The 20,370-nt window shown below is 40.1% G+C and overlaps 1 protein-coding gene across 1 annotated transcript in view; it reads right to left on the bottom strand.

Moving 5' to 3' along the window:
- LOC113442343 (NAD(P) transhydrogenase, mitochondrial-like) overlaps positions 1-16,060 on the bottom strand; it is a 59,274-nt gene extending 43,214 nt beyond the window's left edge. The window contains exons 1-4 of the mRNA XM_026709873.2: positions 16,008-16,060; positions 11,438-11,628; positions 4,976-5,205; positions 3,830-4,047 (exon numbers count right to left, since the gene is read on the bottom strand). Of these exons, the coding sequence (XP_026565658.1) occupies positions 3,830-4,047; positions 4,976-5,205; positions 11,438-11,576 (587 nt within the window). The 5' untranslated portion in view covers positions 11,577-11,628; positions 16,008-16,060. The remainder of the gene's footprint in view (positions 1-3,829; positions 4,048-4,975; positions 5,206-11,437; positions 11,629-16,007) is intronic.
- Between the last annotated feature and the right edge of the window lie 4,310 nt (positions 16,061-20,370).

The raw sequence follows: 20,370 nt of genomic DNA, 5'->3' as shown, positions 1-20,370 counted from the left end.
ATCTTTTTGTTTAGTTGTAGTGCAGATTCCTACATTCTTAGGCTGAGCATCCCGTTCCTCAATGTTTGTTTTTGGAATGTTTGCTTGAGCCATTATTGCGTACCTGGCTCTATTCTGGTTAGTGTATCTTGAATGTTCCAAGATTAAAATAAAGTGGATTCATTTTGTGGCTTAAAAGGTTCCTTCCTCCCTCCCCTCCGAATGTTGGATGTTATGAATTAGCGAAAGATACTTGTTTTGCATTAGAAAACAAAATGATTACAGCTCGTTTTGTTCTTCAGCAGTAAGCAAACATTTTGATTGGAAGCAAGGAAGGGAAGGTATCTTTGAAAGCATGCAAAGAAAGTTTACAACCCAAGATACCCACGTATCACAAATCCAACATAAACAATCTCCAGAAAATCAGTATGATGTTTACTTCTTTGTTGCACGCAGGACTAAGGAGATTAATAATTTAAGAAGGGAATTGTTCCTTTTGCATGCAGGTAGTCCTCAACTTATGACCAGAATTCCCATTGCTAAGCAAAATGGTTGAAGACTGAATTGCGCCCAATTTTACAATCTTTTTGCCACGACTATTAAGCAAGTCAGTTGTTAAGTGAATCACAGAGTCGATAAGCAAATCCATCTTGCCCCATTGACTGTTCAAGGATATTTGAGTATGATATTATATGATATATATGATATAGTCCATAATATATGATATGATATATACGTATAAATATGATATGAGCAGGGGTAGGATTCTATCTGGTCGGACTAGTTCTTTAGAACAGTTGTTATAATTTTGCCCAGTTCAGAGAACCGACAAATCATGCCCGTGGCTGGCCTTACCCCTCCCCACCTACTCACTCCTTACCTCGTATGTGCGCCATCCAACTTGCCTGCATTAGCCTAATTTTTGGTCAGTTGTTATTTTTCCTTTTTCCCCCTGACCATCAGCTGTTCTGTTGTGCCTGGAGATTTAGGTTAGCTAGAAAGCAGGAAATCGTTGGATTTATTGCTTTCTAGCTAATCTAAAAGCAGAGCTGAACTTTCCTTAGGACTGAAGTTTCTATTTTTCAGTGCAGACTCAGGTAGCAGATTTCAGAAAAATAGATCTCTGAGTGAATCTGTGATTCTGTGAGCAATTCAATCTGCCCGCCTGCTTTGCTTGATTTGGGGTAAAAGTTGCTCTTAAAAAAAAAATTCAATAGTTACATAAACATTTACAATATTTACATACAAGCCATGCCCACCCAGTCACATGACCACCAAGCCACACCCACAAATTAGGCCATGCCCATAGAACCAGTTGTTAAGAAATTTGAATCCCATCCCTGGATATGAGTCATGATGGCGCAGTTTGGAGATTTGTCTTTGAGACTTGTTGCTTCAAACAGGATCTAATTAGTACAGTGTTATTTTTACAAAACCTTTCATTTGTCTATGAGCTGAGTTTTGCCTGCATGAAAGACCATCATGGAAAAAGAAAGCCAGGTTGGTATGTGAGTTTCATGCCAAACCTAAAAACACATTTCAAGGCAGAAACCAGAGAGCAATCACATTAGCTCATGGCAGCCACTGAGTCTTATGGTTTTCCAAAGACTGATTTATAGTGGCAAAAAGTGTAAGTGCACTAGGGCCCACGCATAATGCATCTGTTCATCTTTAAGGTCACAAGACGTCTATTGTTTTGATATACTGTGGAATCTAGTTCATATTACTCAACCCAGTTATAGTTGGTGGGTTTATAAGAGACGTCTGGAATTCTCATTTGATTTTCTTTAGTAACCATAACTTGAACGTGAATCACAGAAAGAAAGACATTTCAAAAGGCAGTAAAACCCCTGGTCTTGTTTTGGCATGAGCAACAGCAGACGTCAGAGATGTTCGAATCAACCACCCATCTCTCAGCAAGTTTGGGTTGATACCAAACAAGACGAGATACAGTTATATCAAAAGACCATGAAGCCTCTTCCAGAACAGATGTGACAGAACTAGGCTGGAAACTAATACATCCAGATGATTTAATTACTCAGTTGTTTTGAATCTGCTCTGGATTTAAGAATAATGAAGTCGAATTGTGTAATGTTTGTTTTATTAAGGTGGTATTTAAGAACTGTGTGGTTACTGTTAGCATAACTTAACTCAACCTTCTCCAACTGAGCGTCTTCCAAAAATGCTGGAATTTCTGGAAGTTGTTGTCCAAGCATATCTGGAGAGAACCTATGTTAGCCTAGTCTTCCTTGGATGAAATGAAATACTAATTAAAGGTTGGCAGTGGTATATGGCACACACCAGAACCCCAACACAACTACTCGCTCTTACAATAATGTTTTCAAATTTGGAGATCTTCTGATCTGATTTTGGTGTCCTCTTAAATGTGCTCGCGAGATTTCAATACCCATGAGACAGATGGATATAGGTGCTCCAGGGCAGAAAACAATGTTAACTCCACAATGGATGGCTTAACAGCCATATCTAGTTGGGAGAACGTGGGCTCCAGCCAAAAGAGAATTGGCCTCAGAGAAGCTACTGTAAGCAACCAAAGAATAACAAGAGTTCTGTGGTCCCGGCAACTATTTGGATGGAGTACGGTCTTCTGGTTCACCACTGTTATCCTTTCTAATTCGTCTTAAACTTTTTCTCTCTGTTAAGTAAGAACCAAATATAAGAAATAAGACTATTGAGAATTTCCCGTGTTTTGGGATGTTTCCAACACAATTGCCTCAATTTCCACTACTGGGTTTATATCTGTCTGTCTATCTATCTATCTATCTATCTATCTATCTATCTATCTATCTATTACCCCACTTGAGGTTTCCCACATCTGAGATGCCAGAAATTCGTTATTCTAAGCTCAGAGGAGATGAAATTGTAGTATCTTATAATTGAACAAGGATGACAAGAAAAAGAACTCCGTTCCTAGGGAGGTGATGCAAGGGAAGGGAATAAAGAAGAAGTCAAGAGAACATCTGGGACTCACAGTAGAAGCCCCAAACCTATCAACATCTGATTTTGATGCATGTAGAAAAAGATGGGACTTCTATCACACAGTTACAGTTGGTCTCATTTTTATACAATCCCATTCCTCATGCCCCTACATCATATATAAACGTGTGCTTGTGCTTATGTATACCTGTGTGTGTGTGTGTGTGTGTGTGTGTGTGTGTGTGTGTGCTTCAAATCATTCTTAGCCTCTGGTGACTCCCTGGATAAGTCCTTATAGTTTTCTTGGCAAGATTTTGGAAGTGGTTTACCATTGCCTCCTTCCTAAAGCCAAGAATGAATCTATTGGCCTAAGATCACCCATCTGGCTTTGTGCTTTCAGTGGTACTAGAACTCTCAATCTCCCGGTTCCTAGCCCAATGCCTTAACCACTACACCAAACTGACTGTCATACATAAACTAGTACTATATATACAGAGATGAGTGGACAAACCAAAGCTCCAGTGCTGCGTAGAGTCCTACTGCTTTGTGTTGTGTATGCTACGGTTTGAGTTGAGGGGCCCTTTAAGGCCAATAAATAAATATCTCCCAACCTTTTCTGCACCCTGTTTTCTGGAACTTCATCCAACAGCAACTGCCAAAAATCAGTAATGAAGGCTTTGTGCTGTTTTTGAAGCAGGGCTCATTGAAAAACAAAACAAAACTCCGGAGCCTCGTTCCTAAAATAATTCTTAAAAAACATGCAAGCTTAATACGGTACCTTCCCCCAAACCAGGGAAATTTATATGCCATGGCTCTGCCCCAAAAATGTCCAACACCAGCAAATAACTGCCCATTTCTTATAGAGTGAAACGGGCACTGAGGAACAATGAGAAGAAAGAGGATAATGTGGACTCACCCTGCAATGTTGGCCATTGAGCTTAAGGCATCATATCCTTGGGCAATGGTAACCCGAGGCACTTGATCCATTGCTAAGACAGTGGCTTTGCGCTGAGCAAGCTTCTCCAAGAGATCTGGATTCTGTGCTGGATAGATAAAGCTGACCAGGACCGCTTTCTCCTTGAGTAAGGTGGTCTCATGGATTCCCAACTTTTCATTAAAAATTGGAGCTCTGACCTTTGAGAAGATAAATGTCATATTACCCTGCTTGGTTAAAAGAAAGAAAATTCCATGCGCAAATGAACTATGCGCCAAAGCGAGGACTAGGCTACAGTTTTCCTTTCTAATACACTTGAGGCTCATAATGTGGCCTCATTATAGATCACAAACCACAACATATAGTCTAAATTATGGTTCAAAACCCAACTGATTATGATTTATTGAACCAGGAATCCAATCCCTGTTTACTTTACACTTTGCAGCCACTAAAATCAAAATTATTGGGTCAGCAATTAGCAGAAATTTCATTTCCGCTTTGGATTTTTGTGATCAATTCTTCACATCCCTGAGACTTATACCTCTTTGCTGGCCCATATTTCAACATTTGTTCCATATTCTCACTCTTATTGCTGGTAAATGCCAGCCAAATATTTGAATATTATTTTGAACTCAACTATTACGCTCTGCTCTGCTATGCTTAACTGTGGTTTATTGAATTGCCTGGGTTTCTATATTGTGTTAAGCCATATACCACTATTCACAAAATTGTCATGGCTGGGTAAGGCTAAAATATTAATTGAGAACTGCATGATTGCTTGGAGTAATAAAGGGATAATCCTAACTCAGAGTTTCCTCTGATTGGCCAAAACCACCCAGCCAGCTTTCATGCCTAAGGCAGGACTAAAACTCACCATCGCCTGGTTTCTAGGCCAGCACCTGAACCATTACACTAAACTCTCTCTCTCTCTCTCTCTCTCATCCTTTTCAACTTTATTTGTAAAAATAGAGTATGTAACTTGCCCAGTGTCAGTTCTCAAAGAAGAAGTTCAAAAGTCCTGTCCCTCCGTCCATCCATCCATCCATTCATCCATCCATCCATCCACCCATCCATCCAGCAGTTAAATAATCTTCCCTACCACACCTGGCAGTTTTATTTCATTCTTGCCTTTAGAACGATATCGGATCCAAACACGCTTTTCACGTCCCCAATTTTGGCTCCCGCCTCTATGTACTGATCATCGGAGAACTTGGCTTCTTCGCCTGCTCCATGCTCCACTTTCACATGGAAGCCTTGCTTCACCAAAGTTTGGACACCAGCGGGAGAGAGGGATACTCTTTTTTCATTTTTATATACTTCTTTAGGAACGCCAACCACAAGTTCTTGGTAGCGGATTCCTGTATGAAACAGACACATCAACTCAAAGATTGATAAGCAGGCAGGAAGGAAGCCAAAGTAGACATGACCTCAATGAACTTCAGTATTTATTTATTTATTTATTCATTTATTTGATTTGTCTATCGCTTACAAGATAATAGGTATAAATAAAAACATGAGCGTGAATACAGGAAATAGGTACAAATAAATGGGGGCAATAGGACAGGGAGAGTAAGCACGATGGTGCACTTATGTACGCCCCTTACAGACCTCTTAGGAATGGGGTGAGGTCAATAATGGATAGTTTGAGATTAAAGGAGTGGGGGTTAGAGGATGTAACAACAGAGTCAGGTAGTGCATTCCAGGCATTGACCACTTTGTTGCTGAAGTTGTACTTTCTGCGATCAAGTTTGGAGCAGTTTGTATCTGTTGTGTGCTCTTGTATTGTTGCGGTTGAAGCTGAAGTAGTCATTGACTAGTAGGACATTGTAGCAGATAATTTTGTGTGCTAGGCTTAAGTCCAATCATAGGCGTCATAGTTCAAGGTTGTCTAAGCCCAAATTCTCAAGCCTGGGAATGTTAGAATTGTCAAGCAGAAGCACAGAAAATAAATCAAAATAATAAACCAAAAGTATCTAGAAAGCTTCAGTTGGGGAAAAGGTGGTTACAAATATATTTACTTATTTATGTATTTAATTAATGAATATAAAATTATTATAACCGCTGAAAAATTCCAGCATAAATTTTGAGCAGTAAAACCTCATAATACATAATAAGTATTTTCTTTTTTTTTTAAAAAAAGTGAAAGAATCAGAGCAAAAATCCCAATCAGGAATATAAACACTGCTCTACAATTTCTGTAGGTATAAACGCTAAAAAAAATGCCTGTGTTTTTTCCTTGCCTAAAACAAGGAAGCTCTATTGAATTTTCTCAGGGAGGGGAATATTTTAAAGATGGAAGAAACCTCCATCAAACCATCTTTTTTAGCTTGTTTGAAAGATATTCCTAAGTTGATACTGTCAATGATCAAGCAGGTAACACAGGGCAGAACAGGTTAAGAAGTATCCAAGGACCAAACCCAAGAAGGCTTTAAAAGTTAGAACTGCATTAAATCAGCAATCTCAATGATTTACTGCAGAACAGGTATACCACCATATCCTTCCATTATATTCTTTGGAGAAAGTCTGCAAGATGGAGTAATATACTTTTCTCTCTCTTTCTATTACTGCTTCATACATTATGCAAACAATACTTTAGTGTGTTGTATAAGTTTAACTGATATCTTTTATTCTCATGCTAGAGAAAATTTTCAGATGCAGAAAAAAAAGGAAAACATGAAACAAAAGGGATTATGATCATAACACCCGTAAATGTTCTGGAGAACGAGAATCTGGATTTGAATTTACTCTTTGAGGTCCTTTGCTTCTGCTAGCCTCCATATCAGGTAGGATCAAGAGATGGCTTTTCACAAACCTGCTGTGTTTCAGCTCCTATGAACCACAGACAAACTCACTTGTAGCTTTGATTTGGCTCCAATGACCTTCTCAAAACGTGCTTCCTTCCCTCACACTACACAGCTGTACTGAACCCCTATCACAGCATAGCAAGCAAGGTAGCATAGAAGTGTATGAGGGTTTTGTTAGTGGCCACAGATGAAATGTTCCACTGTCAAAGTGCACTTCCATAGCCAACTAACACGATCATACAAAGACACAGGCAGATGCCAAAATAACAACAAATTAAAGTTTGGTTTGCAAAATACTTGACTGGGATTCGGCTTACACAAGCTTTCGAGCTGTTTACATGTTTTAAAAAGGTGCAGCATCAGCCCCAAGCAGTGATGGGACAACTTCAAGTCTACTGGCTTTTGGGACAGGAAAAGGAAAAAAAGAAACAAATAGCGATGTAGAAAGGAGATGGACTTTTTCCCCCTTTTTCGTTTCCCTTCTCGCTCCTGGTTTGAATTAACTGCAATTATTTATAACAAGAGGAAAATATAGTCATTATGCAGATATAAAGCCACACCTTTAGAAAAACTGATTACATAAAAGCAGGGTTACATATTACTTTCTAAGATGATTCACCCATCATCTTAAGTCATGCTCACCTGAAAAAGCTGTAGTTGGCAGGCTTCGTGCAATACGTTAAGCTTTTTTACGCTTTTGGCTTAATGTGTTGCGGAATGCAGCCAGTTCAGAACTCCAGTCAACCTGGATCATATTTTGTGGCGACCTTGTTTTCTTGCAGAGGGTTCATTACCCAACTAGGTAACATCATCTAGTATAGGTCTAGCATTAATCTTGGTGTTAATTCCCTGTTAACTGGGTGATGGTTACTGGCCAAGCTGTTGAGTGGAATGTAGACCAATTGTATGGTATGTCTTTTGACCAACAATCCAATAGTAACCCACAGTCTGACTGAGGAAACACTGAGAACATTCCCACAAACACTGACAGGACAAACCACTAATATATAAAAAGAAAGCAAGCCCTATTCACTTCTAACCCTGATGATGTTACCTAGCTGGGTAATGAAAGGTTAGCAACAATCAAGTTCAGAGAGCACCAAGGACCGCACAGTTCAACCCTGAGCTAACACCAAGAAAATGCTGAGATTCATTGTCCTTTGCTATATGTACCTTGGGATGTGATCAGAGGTGGTATTCAGCAGGTTTTGACCAGTTCTGGAGAATGGGTAGTGGAAATTTTGAGTAGTTCTGAGAACCAGCAAATGCCACCTCTGACTGGCCCCGCCCCCATCTATTCCCTCCTCCTGAGTCTCAGCTGATTGTCTGGGTCTTCTTTGGTTGCCCTGCAGAGGAGAACGGAGCTGGAAAGCAGGTTAGCGGGGTGGGGAGGGAATGGGATTTTGCAGTAGCCTTCCCCTGCCACGCCCACCAAGCAATGTCATGCCCGCCAAGCCACACCCACAGAACCGGTAGTAAAAAATGTTGAATCCCACCACTGGATGTGATGCATAGATGAGAAGCCAGAGATGCTGAATGCTGCCTTAAAACAGAACTTTCATGCAATCATACATACTCTGATCTTTTGATCCCTATGTAAATGCGATAACACCATCCTGAGAAACACCCTGATGAGAATTTCACCACGAATACTGTATCCTTTGAAAGGCATTTCAAATGCATTTTACCATCAAATTGGAGCTGATATTTGCTGCATGTGATCAATGCTTTGCTTAATCAAGAAGAGACTGGGCAGCCATCGGTATGTCGAGTCTCCTGCTCGAACAAGGGGATGGACTAGAAGACCTCCAAGGTCCCTTCCAACCCTGTGTTCTGATTCATTTAGTGAGATCATTAAGAAAGAAGGCAAGAGTCAGAAAATGCATTCCAGCTGGTAGCAGATGGTTAGGAGAACTTAATTTGGATTTCTGCACTTAACCATTGTTGGACTGACTTGGCCTCAAGATTTCTTTCCAACGCTAGGATTCCATAAATTCAGCTAAGGCAGATTTAATTTACATTTAATGTCATTTTTCTTGTCTTCCTCTGCACCTTTCTGCTGAGTACTAATTACTGTAAGTTATAACTTTTCCCCCTTTTCTGTTACAATTACAAAGTCACTGTGACATTTCCAATAACCTCCTTTGCATGTCGAAAATGAGTCAGTTTATACATTGCCCTGTCCAATATTTCTCAGTTCCATATCCACCAGAGCCTGTTTCCAAACTATGCTTTTTAGCAATTAAACCCTGTTTTAAGTTGACTTTTGCTTTGCTTACTTTATCTCATTGGGCAATCATTTTCTGGAACAGGCTACAATAAATCTAAACTACTGTTCTTGCAAGAGTAAACAATATTTAATATGCCATTGTTGCTTTATGGCTGGTCTTACACAATGGCAACAAGTAAAATGGGAAACTTGAAATTAAAATCCAAGGTTCAACCTACAAGTGAAGCTCAGATGCATTCTTTTCGGTAGAGTTTTTTTCAAATAGAGGCTAACTTTTATAATAGCAATTAAATGGAGGTAGAATGGTTGAGGAATGGATACCTAATTCTTCCATATACTCCTGTTTATTCCATTTTTCTTTCCCTAAACTTCATTCTTCCCCTGAAGAATGTTTCATTCTGTCTCTGAAGCCTACAAATATTCTGCATCCTAACACAGAAATCCCTTCTTGCATGTGGATCACTGTGTGTGAATTGGGCAGCTATATAAATTTATTTCATAAATACATTTCTAATTTGAGGGCTTTGCCACAGCAGTGACTGGCAACCTGAAGTCCCAGAGCTACAGATCTCCATAGCTAAACCTTTAGTGAAATTGCTGAACAGTTTGAGATCTGCTCTTAGCACACTTTGACTAAACTGGCTTCAGGGCTCAATCAAAAATGGTTGCAAATTGTTTTCTCAGTTGAATTACATTGGGCTAAAGCAATGCCATCCATGGACGGAGAGCTTGGTGAAGCTAAAGCCTCTTTTTATTGATTATGAATGATTTCCATTAACTTTCCTCTCAAGTGGGTTTAGTACTTCTCACTTAGATTGGTCCTTTTTAATTTAATCAGCATAAAAGTGAAGGATCCAAATGGTCCTCAGCTGAGTTTTCATATTTTGATGATACATTATTAGGAATGGGATAGTTTCATTTTATTTATTTTATTTTATTTATTTATTTGGTCATTAGATAACAGGTATAAGTATAAACATGGTTATGAATACATGAAATGGATATGAATAAAAAGAAACATTAGGACAGGGACGGTAGGCATGTTGGTCACCTCTGGCGACCTTTTAGGGTGAACAGGTACTCTTGGTGCCAATGGTGAAAGTCTGGTGGTCACTTCTGGTGGCCTTTTAGGGTTGGAGTGGTACTCTTGCTTCCACAGTGTCAAAGGGCACTGGGAAGTTGTTGGAAAGGGTTTTGCGGAGGCATATGCCCATGTAGACCATCTTAGTGGAAGTCTGGTGGTTGCTGGCGGCCGTTTAGAGTTAATGGGAATTGGGAAAGTTAGTTAGGAATTGGGAGCTGTCCCCTTAAGGGAATGCATCGTGGTAAATGTAGTTAAGGTATCCTGGGAAATGTAGTTCATGTCATGTGGCCACATCTGTAATCCTGATTGGTCACTAAATTGACCCTTGTTGGGTTGGCGGAGGCTCCCTCACTCTTGCCCGAATCCACCATACCATGCAGCTGCTTCAATCATCATGGGGATGAGAGTTTATTATCTTTCTACACCACAATTCAGATATGCAAAGGATTGGACATTAAGAGGAACCTCGTCATAAATGTAAGTTGATATGGATGCCTGATGAACCAATAAAAAAGACTTTGTGTGGATGCTTTGTGGAGTTACTCTGTCTGCTTTATGACATCCAGATAGTAATAAGCAGACCCCCTACAGACCTCTTAGGAAAGGGGTGAGGTCAATAGTAAACAGTCCAAGGTTAAAGTTTTTGGGGTTTGGGGAAGAAACCACAGAGTCAGGTAGAGTATTCCAGACATTGACCACTCTGTTGCTGAACTCGTATTTCCTGCAATCAAGTTTGGTGCGGTTTACCTTGAGTTTGTATCTATTGTGTGCTCTTGTATTGTTGTGGTTGAAGCTGAAGTATTCATTGACAGGTAGGACATTGCAATAGATAATTTTAGGTACTATACTTAGATTGAATGGAAGACGGCGTAGTTCTAGGTTGTCTAGGTCTAAAATTTCAAGTCTGGTGGCATAAGGTATTCTGCTACGAGTAGAGGAGTGGAAGACTCTTCTCATGAAATATTTCTGGACTTTCTCAACTGTATTAATATCCGATATGGAATGCAGGTTCCAGACTGATGAGCTGTATTCAAGTATTGGTCTAGCAAATGTTTTGTATACTCTAGTTAGTAGTGTGATATTACCAGAGAAAAAGCTACACAGGATTAGGTTAACAACTCTTAATGCCTTTTTAGCTATGTACTTACAGTGGGCTCTAGCACTTAGATCATTAGAGATGAGTACTCCAAGGTCCTTGTCAAAGTTAGGGTCATCAACAAGGTCTAGAATATTCAGCTTGTATTTTATTTTCTGATTTATTTTGCCGATATGTAAGACAGAGAATTTGTTTGTCGAGATTTGAAGTTGCCACTTGTTGGACCATTCTGACACATAGTTGAGGTCTTTTTGAAGGGTAGCAGTATTATCAGTGGTCTTGATTAGCTTTACATCATTTTATCAACAGTGGGTCTCACTGCGTTTCATTAACTAACTTCAACAAGTATTTTTCCTCACTCGATCATTAATTTTACCTTTTGCTTTCTGGTCACTCCACAAAGCATGGAACGTTTTAAAAGAGCGGGGTCCAGTTGAGGGCTGAAATGTCCGAATATTAAGAGAGAGGAAGAAGTGCAGCAGACTGTTGCCTCGATTTCGGACCAACGTAGCCATCTTCCCAGCTCCAGCAAGAAAATATTCTGATCTTGACGTTGGTCCAGATGTTCTGTAAGCAGAATTTTTTTTTACTAGGATAGACATGAGAGAGAGCAAGCTGGATATCACCAGGATCATATCACCAAACTTTCGCATTTACAGGTAATCCTTGACTTACAATCATTCATTTAGTGACTGATCGAAGTTACGATGGTACTGAAAAAAGGGACTTATGATCATTTTTCACACATACAACCATTGCAACACACACACACACACACACACACACACACACACACACACCATGGTCATGTGGTCAAAATTCAGATGTTTGGTAACTGTTTTATATTTATGACGGTTGCAGTGTCCTGGGGTCCTGTGATCACTTTTTGTGACCTTCTGACAAGCAGAGACAATGGGGAGCCAGATTCACTTAATGACTATGTTACTAATTGAACACCTGCGGTGATTCTGTCAGGGCTCCAATAAATCCACCCTCATTCAAATCAAAAGTCACTAGCTGCATCTCAGAGAAAAGAAAATTGATTTATTAGAGGTTGCCATGTTGGAACGTGGCTGGGTGCAGCCAATACTAAATTACATCATACATTTCCCCCTTGACTCTGGATGTGACTTCTCCAATGGGACACATCCATCTCCAAGGGTCATCCATCATGCTCTCCAATAATCTTCTTATGCTCTGATAACTTTGGCCAAAGGAGTATTTTTTTAGTTGACAGATTCGCTTGATAACCGTGACCAAAAAGGTCGTAAAACCAGGGCAAAATTTATTTAACAAATGTCTCACTCGACAACAAAAATTGGGGGCTCAATTGTGATTGCAAGTCAAGGACTACCTGTATTCTAACATAAGGTATTAAAGCTGTGTTACCTTTTATCACAAATATGTTGATTTCCTGTTGACACTTCAGCATTGCCCCTTGGCTAATATCACCATGTCACTGACATGCTCCCTGGAAAATACAGCTTTCAAGTTACCCATCTCCATCACAAAAAGCTTGCCTACCTCTAGGTTAATCCATCATGTGGTTTGCTTTCATTTTACCATGTTGTGGGGGACCAAGCCGTTGTGCTTTGTAAACTATGATTTGTGGCTAAACATGTTGGCTAAATCCAGACATGTGTAGGCCTTCCAAGAAAGTCTTTCAAATTTGCTTTGAAAAGATCTCCAGAAATATCTTTGATCAAATTTTCTAAAAAAAAGTGAGTAGTATAGGCAAGAAGTGGATGAGTTTTATGGCTTCTGTTAATCTTAAGAACAACAAAAATACACTCATATATACATACATAGTCATATAAAATTTCAAGCTAATTAACAAATTGAAGCATGCAGCTTATGGTTAAATGGCCCTGGGAGTTTCCATTTCAAAAGTTGGGCGTAGTTATTTAATTTTCATCAGCTTATCAAAACGTGGAAAGCCTGACCGCATAAAACTATAATATCTAAAAAGATTTAGTATCTCAAACTGTTACACTTTTGTCTCCCACATCCCACACTCTGGGGGGATATATGTCTCTGCTTTCAAACTGATGCACGAGTAAAAAGAAGCAATGAATCACAGACTTTCCATAAATAGATATGATCCTGGATAGAAGTTCAGACACAGCTGGGAAAAGATCCTGGTTAAAAAATATATATTTCACATGGCAATATGTTTATGTATGTTCTACTCCCCCTTTACAGTATATTGCCACACATCCATCAAATACACATCGCCGTGTCCGCAAGTCCTTTTCAGCTTGTAAGGAACCAAGAATTTCCATACTGCTTCTCAATGTCTCTTAGCTCTGTCAAAAAGGAAGACAAATACCCCGAGGCAGGTGTAATTTGGAGATGTCATCCAACTTTGAAGAATACTCAAGATCAGTAAGACGCCCATCGAACAAACCAGCCATCATGCTAAGCCTACGTAAATTTTTAGAGGAATTTGCTTCATTTCAGGCCAAATTGGAAATTAATTGTTGTAATGGCCAGTGTGAAGCAACATGTCTCTTGTCGTGAAAGCCAAATTTGATTGATAAATGGCAGGACTCATTCATTGATCCCATTCCTGGACTCTAACTTTCAAGACAGAACAAGGACTGGGACTCAGAAAGAATGGGGACATAAGAACTGTTTTAGCACAGGGGTTAGAATGCCGCCTTGCAGGCTCATCCTGCAATCCCTCTAGCAGTAGTTCAATCCTGACTGGCTCAACGTTGACTTATCCTTCCATCCTTCCAAGGTCAGCGAAATGAGGACCCAGATTGTTTGGGGCAAGATGCTGACTCCGTAAACTGCTAGAGAGGGCACTGTGAAGCGCTGTGAAGCGGTATATAAGTCTAAGTGTTATTGCTATTATTACAGGTACTCCTTCAATTACAACCATTGAAAAAAAGTCATTTATGAGTGAGCCTCACACTTATGATCATTGTAGTACCTCCATGGTCATGTGATTAAAATTCAGGTGCTTGGCAATCAGCAGGTACTTACAACAGTTGCAATTTCCCAGGTTGTTGTGATCATAATTTGCGACTTTCCCAGCTGGCTTCCCACCAGCAAAGTCCACGGATGGAAGCCATATTTGCTTAATGACATCACTCCACTTAACAACTGCAATGGTTCACTTAACAAGCATGGCAAAAGAGTAGTAAAATCAGGCATGAATCACTTAACAACTGCCTCACTTAACAATGGAAATTCTGCTCCCAGTTGTGCTCTTAAGTCAAGTTAAGAGTTCTTAAGTTGCTGGTCCCCCAACATCCATGGTTGACTTTATCTGCTCAATGGTAGGGTTGGGCCAAATGTAATATCTGTGGATGCAGAGTGAATTTAGGCCACCTGATCTAAGGCCTCTCATGCTGGCCATGAGTTATAGACTACCTAAAACATATTTATTTATTAAGTGTTTTCTGAGGTCCAGTACATTGTTGAAAGATGCAGTTTCCATTTAGAAGTTATCAAATGCATTGGGAATATTCTTATAAACACCTTTATTCCAATCTTCGTGGGAATGTCCTAGTTTTAACATAAAGTTTATCTGCTTCTGCTAGTATATTGTTGCTTCATTGGTTTGATGATTTGTTAAAACAGTACTGAATACTGTTTTATGATTTGACTATGTCAGGGTTCCGGCAGTTACTCCAATTAAATCATGAGCCTTGAGCCACACTCCCAAAACTAAAGAGGATTTATTTGAAGGTAACGTTCTATGCTCAGATTAGTGCCGGACGTAGAATATTACCTTCAAATAAACCCTCTTTAGTTTTGGGAGTGTGGCTCAAGGCATGAGCCACACTGCCAGAGTACTTATTTGTAATCCAAAGTATGTTGCAATTCACGTTGTTTTTATTTTTTAAAAAAATAAAAATCTTAAATCTATTATTCTGTGTATTCTGGGTCCAGATAGTTTATAAACAAGTGCAGCGTACAAACTGTAGCAAAAATTATTTTGCATTTCGCAGAGACTTAAAAGAGAAACAGCAATGTGAAATTGACACACATGCCTTTAAAGTCCCTGGAAAATACAAAATAACACTTCCAAAAAGCCTACAAACAATTGGTTGAATCTAGCAGCCTGAATAAATTAGGTTAATTAAGATCCTTTGTGGTTTAATGAAACGTAAGACTTGTTGCTCTGACTTGGTCCCTTCTAGATGTATTAAAGCTGAGCTTTATGCTGGCCAGGAATTATGAGAATAGAAATCAGGGCACATCTAGAAAGAAAGAAAAAAAACTACTTGTGAGAAAAATTGTGTCTCAGACTGTGAACTCAGTTTGCTTCGGCCGGTAATGGAGAAGGGCAAAGCACCAAAAAAAAAAAGTATTTATTTTTTCTTTGTACATTTACACAGAATCTGTCCTCTAGAAACATACTTTGCCCCCTTCTGGATTTTGAAACATAAGAAAACATTCATTATATAAAATTCAAGCAAGCTTTTTCAAAAGATTAGCAACTTGGCTTAGTTTTTTTAAAAAATAAAATAAAGATAAAATCCTCAGAAGATTCCTGAATTCTGAACCTCCCTGTGTCATGTTTGTATGGAATTAATGCAGAATGACCACTGGAAGTCATCTGGACTATGAGATGATCCAAACTCTGGGACATGCCAGGCTAAACAGGGTATTTTCTGGTGAGGGGAGGAACCCCAGCTAAGTACTCCTAATAGATCTCAAACTCTAATTAAACTCAACTGGTTGGATCTGATCTCTTTTGTGGTCAAAATGATCAGCCTTTCCCTGTTTCCCTGGGATTAGTGTTTTAAGGGCACCCTTAGCTTTCTACAAAGAGGAGTTGTTCCAAATATTACGGCCTTCACTTTCCACAGTTGTCTGCTGGAACGCTGCAGAAACAAAGAACTCCTAGGAAGCAGCTGAAGGAGCCGCTCTCTGCTCCACATTTATGGCAAAGAACAGCAGTGTTAGAGAGTGATTAAGCAAAAACTAACCTGTGGATCTGTGTCCTTAGGAGATTTCTCTGTCCTCCATTGACAACACAAGGGCAGCCTTGGGGGGCTGCTGGCTGTTAAGTGACCTTCGTATTAGCAGCTTGCTGGCAGAGGGAGAGGGGGCAGTTTGGGTGGTTTATAAATAGGTACCATGTGATCCCCAAGGCACTTGGCACAGCCAGCATGGAGTCTTTCAAAGTAATACAGAGCTAAGACATCCTGGGAAGCTATGCGCAAGCCTGACCATTCCTAGTTTTCCTGTGGTAATCTTGGAAAGGAAAACCTGAGCCAGGTTAACAGACGGAATAACAGAGTTGGAATGGACCTGGGAGGTCTTCTAGTCCAACCCCCCTGCCCAAGGAGGAAACCCTATACCAGTGGCGGTATTCTACCAGTTTGGCCCGGTTCGGCCCGGTTCAGCCGAGCTGGTAGCACCAATGAGCAGTGGAGACCAAACCAGTTCTCTCTGCCACTCTGCTGTCGGGTCCACCTGCCCGGCCTGGCTCCCATACTCACTTTTATCCTCTGCTTTTGAAGCACAGCTGCTTTGCGCGGCACAGCAAAGTGCCACGCGGCAGTTGCTGAAGCAACCAGGATTGTGCAGGCTTGCAGGAGGTGAATTAGACCACCTCTGCACCTGTGCAAAGTGCACATTTGGTGCATGCAAGCAAAGTATGTGCACATATGCAAAGTGCGCCCACCAGCCACACCCACCAATCCAATGGTAAAAGTATTTGAATCCTACCCACTGCCTTTTACCATTTCAAACAAACGGTTGTCCAATCTCTTTTTAATTTGCCTTATACTACATGACACAATAGGCCTTAAGCTCTCATGTGTCCATCCCAAAGGTGCTTTTTTCCAAAGACCACTGGACTTCTTTTCTTTGAAAGCATTTTACTTCCCATCCAAGAGGTTTCTTCAGTTCTGAAGAACTGAAATGAAATGAACTGAAGAAACGTCTTGGATGAGAAGCGAAACGTTTTTCAAAGAAAAAAACCAAGAAAGTCCAGGTACCTTTTGGAAAAAGCACCTTTGGGACAACCATGCTTCGGATGATTGAGACTTCAACTCTCCTGTGCCTGTCACATCGTTCATTGATCCTAAAATGGACCAGGGCAGTGGTGGCTAACCTTTTTTGGCTGCCTTGATGATAATTGCATGTGCGCTCACCTGCCAGTACCCAGAAGGCAATGCATGCTGGGCCCTCCCACGCCCCCTGTGCTTGCGTGTGTGACCCAGGGGTGGGATTCTACCAGTTCACACTTATTCGCTAGAACCGGTTGTTAACATTCTAAGCAGTTCAGAGAACCGGTTGTTAGAAGAAATTACTGGCCTAATCCTGTAAGGAAGGCAGGAAGGAAACATTCTGGTGTTGCTTACAGAAACTGCCTCTCAGTTAACTCTTATTACATTCTTGGCAGGACTAGACTTCTTGTCTCAGGAACGTCTCTGGAGGTATTTTTTCCTCCTTTACTGGTACTTTGCTTGTGTGGAGTGACCATTCAAAGTTACAATGGCACTGAAAAAAGTGACTTATGACCATTTTTCACACTTACGACTGTTGCAGCATCCCCACAGTCATGAGAGGCCAGGTGAGGAGGTGTGTGCCTTGATGTGAGTGATATTGAGTTGGCCACACCCAGCCAATAACATGACCACCAAGCCATGCCCATCACCTAAGCCACGCCCACAGAATCAGTTGTTAAAAAATTTGAATCCCACCCCTGGCATAACCTCCCACATAGTGCACACCTCTGCACATGCGCACACGCCTCCCACGCACCCTGCCCCCCGTGCATGCACATCAGATACCCGACTATCAGCTGTCGGGCAATGGCAGCGCATGTGGATGCGCAGGGGAGCTCCTCCAGGAGAGCTCTCCTGTGCTGGCAGAAGTGGCTCTGCGTGCTGCTTCCGGTATGCGTGCCATAGGTACGACAACACAGGACCGGGGCTATGGTGACTTCAGGCCAGTCAAATGTTTGAACATTCTGGTCACCCTTGCTGCCAACTCTGAACATTTCATGCGATGAAATGATTTTACGCCTTGCAATTACTCCTTGTCCTACAGCAGAAGAAATATTCCCCAAACACAAGTAAAGATGATGCAAAATTTGCTATTATTAAGCAGCAAGCTAACCCCAGACCTTATAAGGCTTTCGGTATAAATACCGCAATGTTGAATCTTTCCCTTAAAAGAAAATTCCTTTAATTGGCAGGATTCTTTATGTACCTTGAGTGATGGACAAGCAGATTGCTCGAGAATGAAACTGTACCAGACTTCAAGGTTATGGGAAACTCTATGATTATGATCTCTAGTCTGGGGGATCAGAGCATGAAAATGTCCGGGATTTTAACTCCCCCAGGGATAGATAAAGAGCAAAACTAAGTGGGCTTAATTGTACAGACCAGAGAAAGTATGGAAGGATTATTAGCTGGCCATTAATCTTTGGAGATAGACATGAACAAGACTTTGGACTTGTTCTAAAAGCTGTGTAAAGTCTTTTTTTTAAAAAACCGCAAGAAGATCATGTCAATCTACAGAAAAGAAGGCAGGGGATGAACTCAGAAAGGATCTAACTTTCTAATGTTTATTTTACCAAAAGATGCAGAGATAGGATTTGTCCAACGCTCCTCTTTTTGAGTCAGTTTTGACTGCCGGGACAAACCCCTGCAATCTCTTGGCAAGATTTTTTCAGAAGTGGTTTGATGTTGCCTCTTTTCTAGAGCTGAGACAGAAGGAGACTGGCCCAAGGTCACTCACCTGGCTTTGTACCTAAGGCAGGACTAGAACTCAGTCCCTCAGTTTCTAGCCTGATGCCTTAACCTCTGCACCAAACTGGCTCTAGTTAATTATTTAGCATCCTTATATTTAACTTCAGAGTTTTCTATCTGAAGGCCTCAGCAATCCAAGTGAGGATAAAACTGATGTCTTTCTTCCTCTACGGTAAAATACATTGTGCTTACTTGATAGTTTATTTCTAATTCAAATTGTGTATCTGCAACTAAAAATTATAATACAGGTAATAATACTTGTAAAAGATCATTCTTTTTTTTTTTACTAATTTTATTGATTACAATATTTAAAAACATTGAAGGTGAGGGACTTCATTGACATACATTTTTGTCCTTACACCTCATACAAGATCCTATAAATATTTATATACATTAGGTTTTTATATATTTTAAACTGTTTTAGTTACGTATCAGTTGAATCATTCATTTTGTGAACTCCCTTTCTGTTCCCTCCAATAATAGAATTTATTCCATATCATATACTAATCAGATTCATCTTTATCTGTATAAAAGAATTCTGAGAAGGCTAGAATATCAAAAAAGGAACTAATGTGATTTTGATGATACACATCTAAAGCTGCAAACCTAAAGCATACCTGACCATCCAATGTTAGATTCAAAATAAGCTCCCTAAAATAAAACATTGTTATGAATATGATCAAAAATACAGTAGCCCCAAGAGTAAAATCCAAACTTTTATGTGCTCCAAAAAGCATCAACTGTTTTCTCTATTAGCAATAAAATGCCTTTGCTAAGTACCCCAAATGGAAAGCAGAAAAATATGCAATGGTTGTATAGACAAGTGAAGATATCTTTGATTCTTTGAGATTAACATATGTTTCTTATTGAAAAATGTTGCATGTTGTTCTTCCCACAGTGCACAAAAATGGTTGGTTAAGAAAATAAGCAAATAAATAAAAGAAGAAAATCTTTGGCCATAGCAAAAAGTATGACATCATAGAAAACGCCAGAAACATTCCAAAGGATGATATTGATACATATTTAAGTTTGGTCTTGAGAAATACGTGGGGTTAAAAAAAAGATGGTTTTTACACTTGCTTTGTTGTCTGCTTATTACTGTCAGTTTCTGGATAAATACTCAAGTTGTCTGGTTAAAGAGCAAGGAAGTCTTACAGAAATCAAAATCGTAGGGCAAGGGTCTTCAAACTTGGCAAGTTTAAGAATTGTGGACTTCAACTCCCAGAATTCCTGAGCTAACATAACTGGAGGAGGAATTCTGGGAGTTGAAGTCCACAAAGCTGTCAAGTTTGAAGAACCCTGTCATAGGGCACCAAAAAACTGCAAAATCTTTGGCTAAGTTCTCTCTGCTCATTGGCTATCTAAGGTCACCAACCAAGGGTGTAGAACAGGGGTGTCCAATCTGAGCAATTCTAAGACGTGTGGACTTCCAACTCCAGCATGGAGTGAAGCTCCACACATGGACTTGGAGCACTGAAGATGTGCGGATTTCAACTTATATTATAGTTGGCTGGGGAATTCTGGGAGTTGGAAGTCCACGGGTCCACAAGTTTCCAAGGTTGGACATCCTTGGTGTAGAGCAAAT

Source organism: Pseudonaja textilis, chromosome 13, assembly GCF_049901715.1.
Source record: "Pseudonaja textilis isolate UNSWEBS1 chromosome 13, rPseTex1.2, whole genome shotgun sequence".
Lineage (NCBI taxonomy): Eukaryota > Metazoa > Chordata > Lepidosauria > Squamata > Elapidae > Pseudonaja > Pseudonaja textilis.
This window is presented reverse-complemented; position numbering and strand designations above follow the sequence as displayed.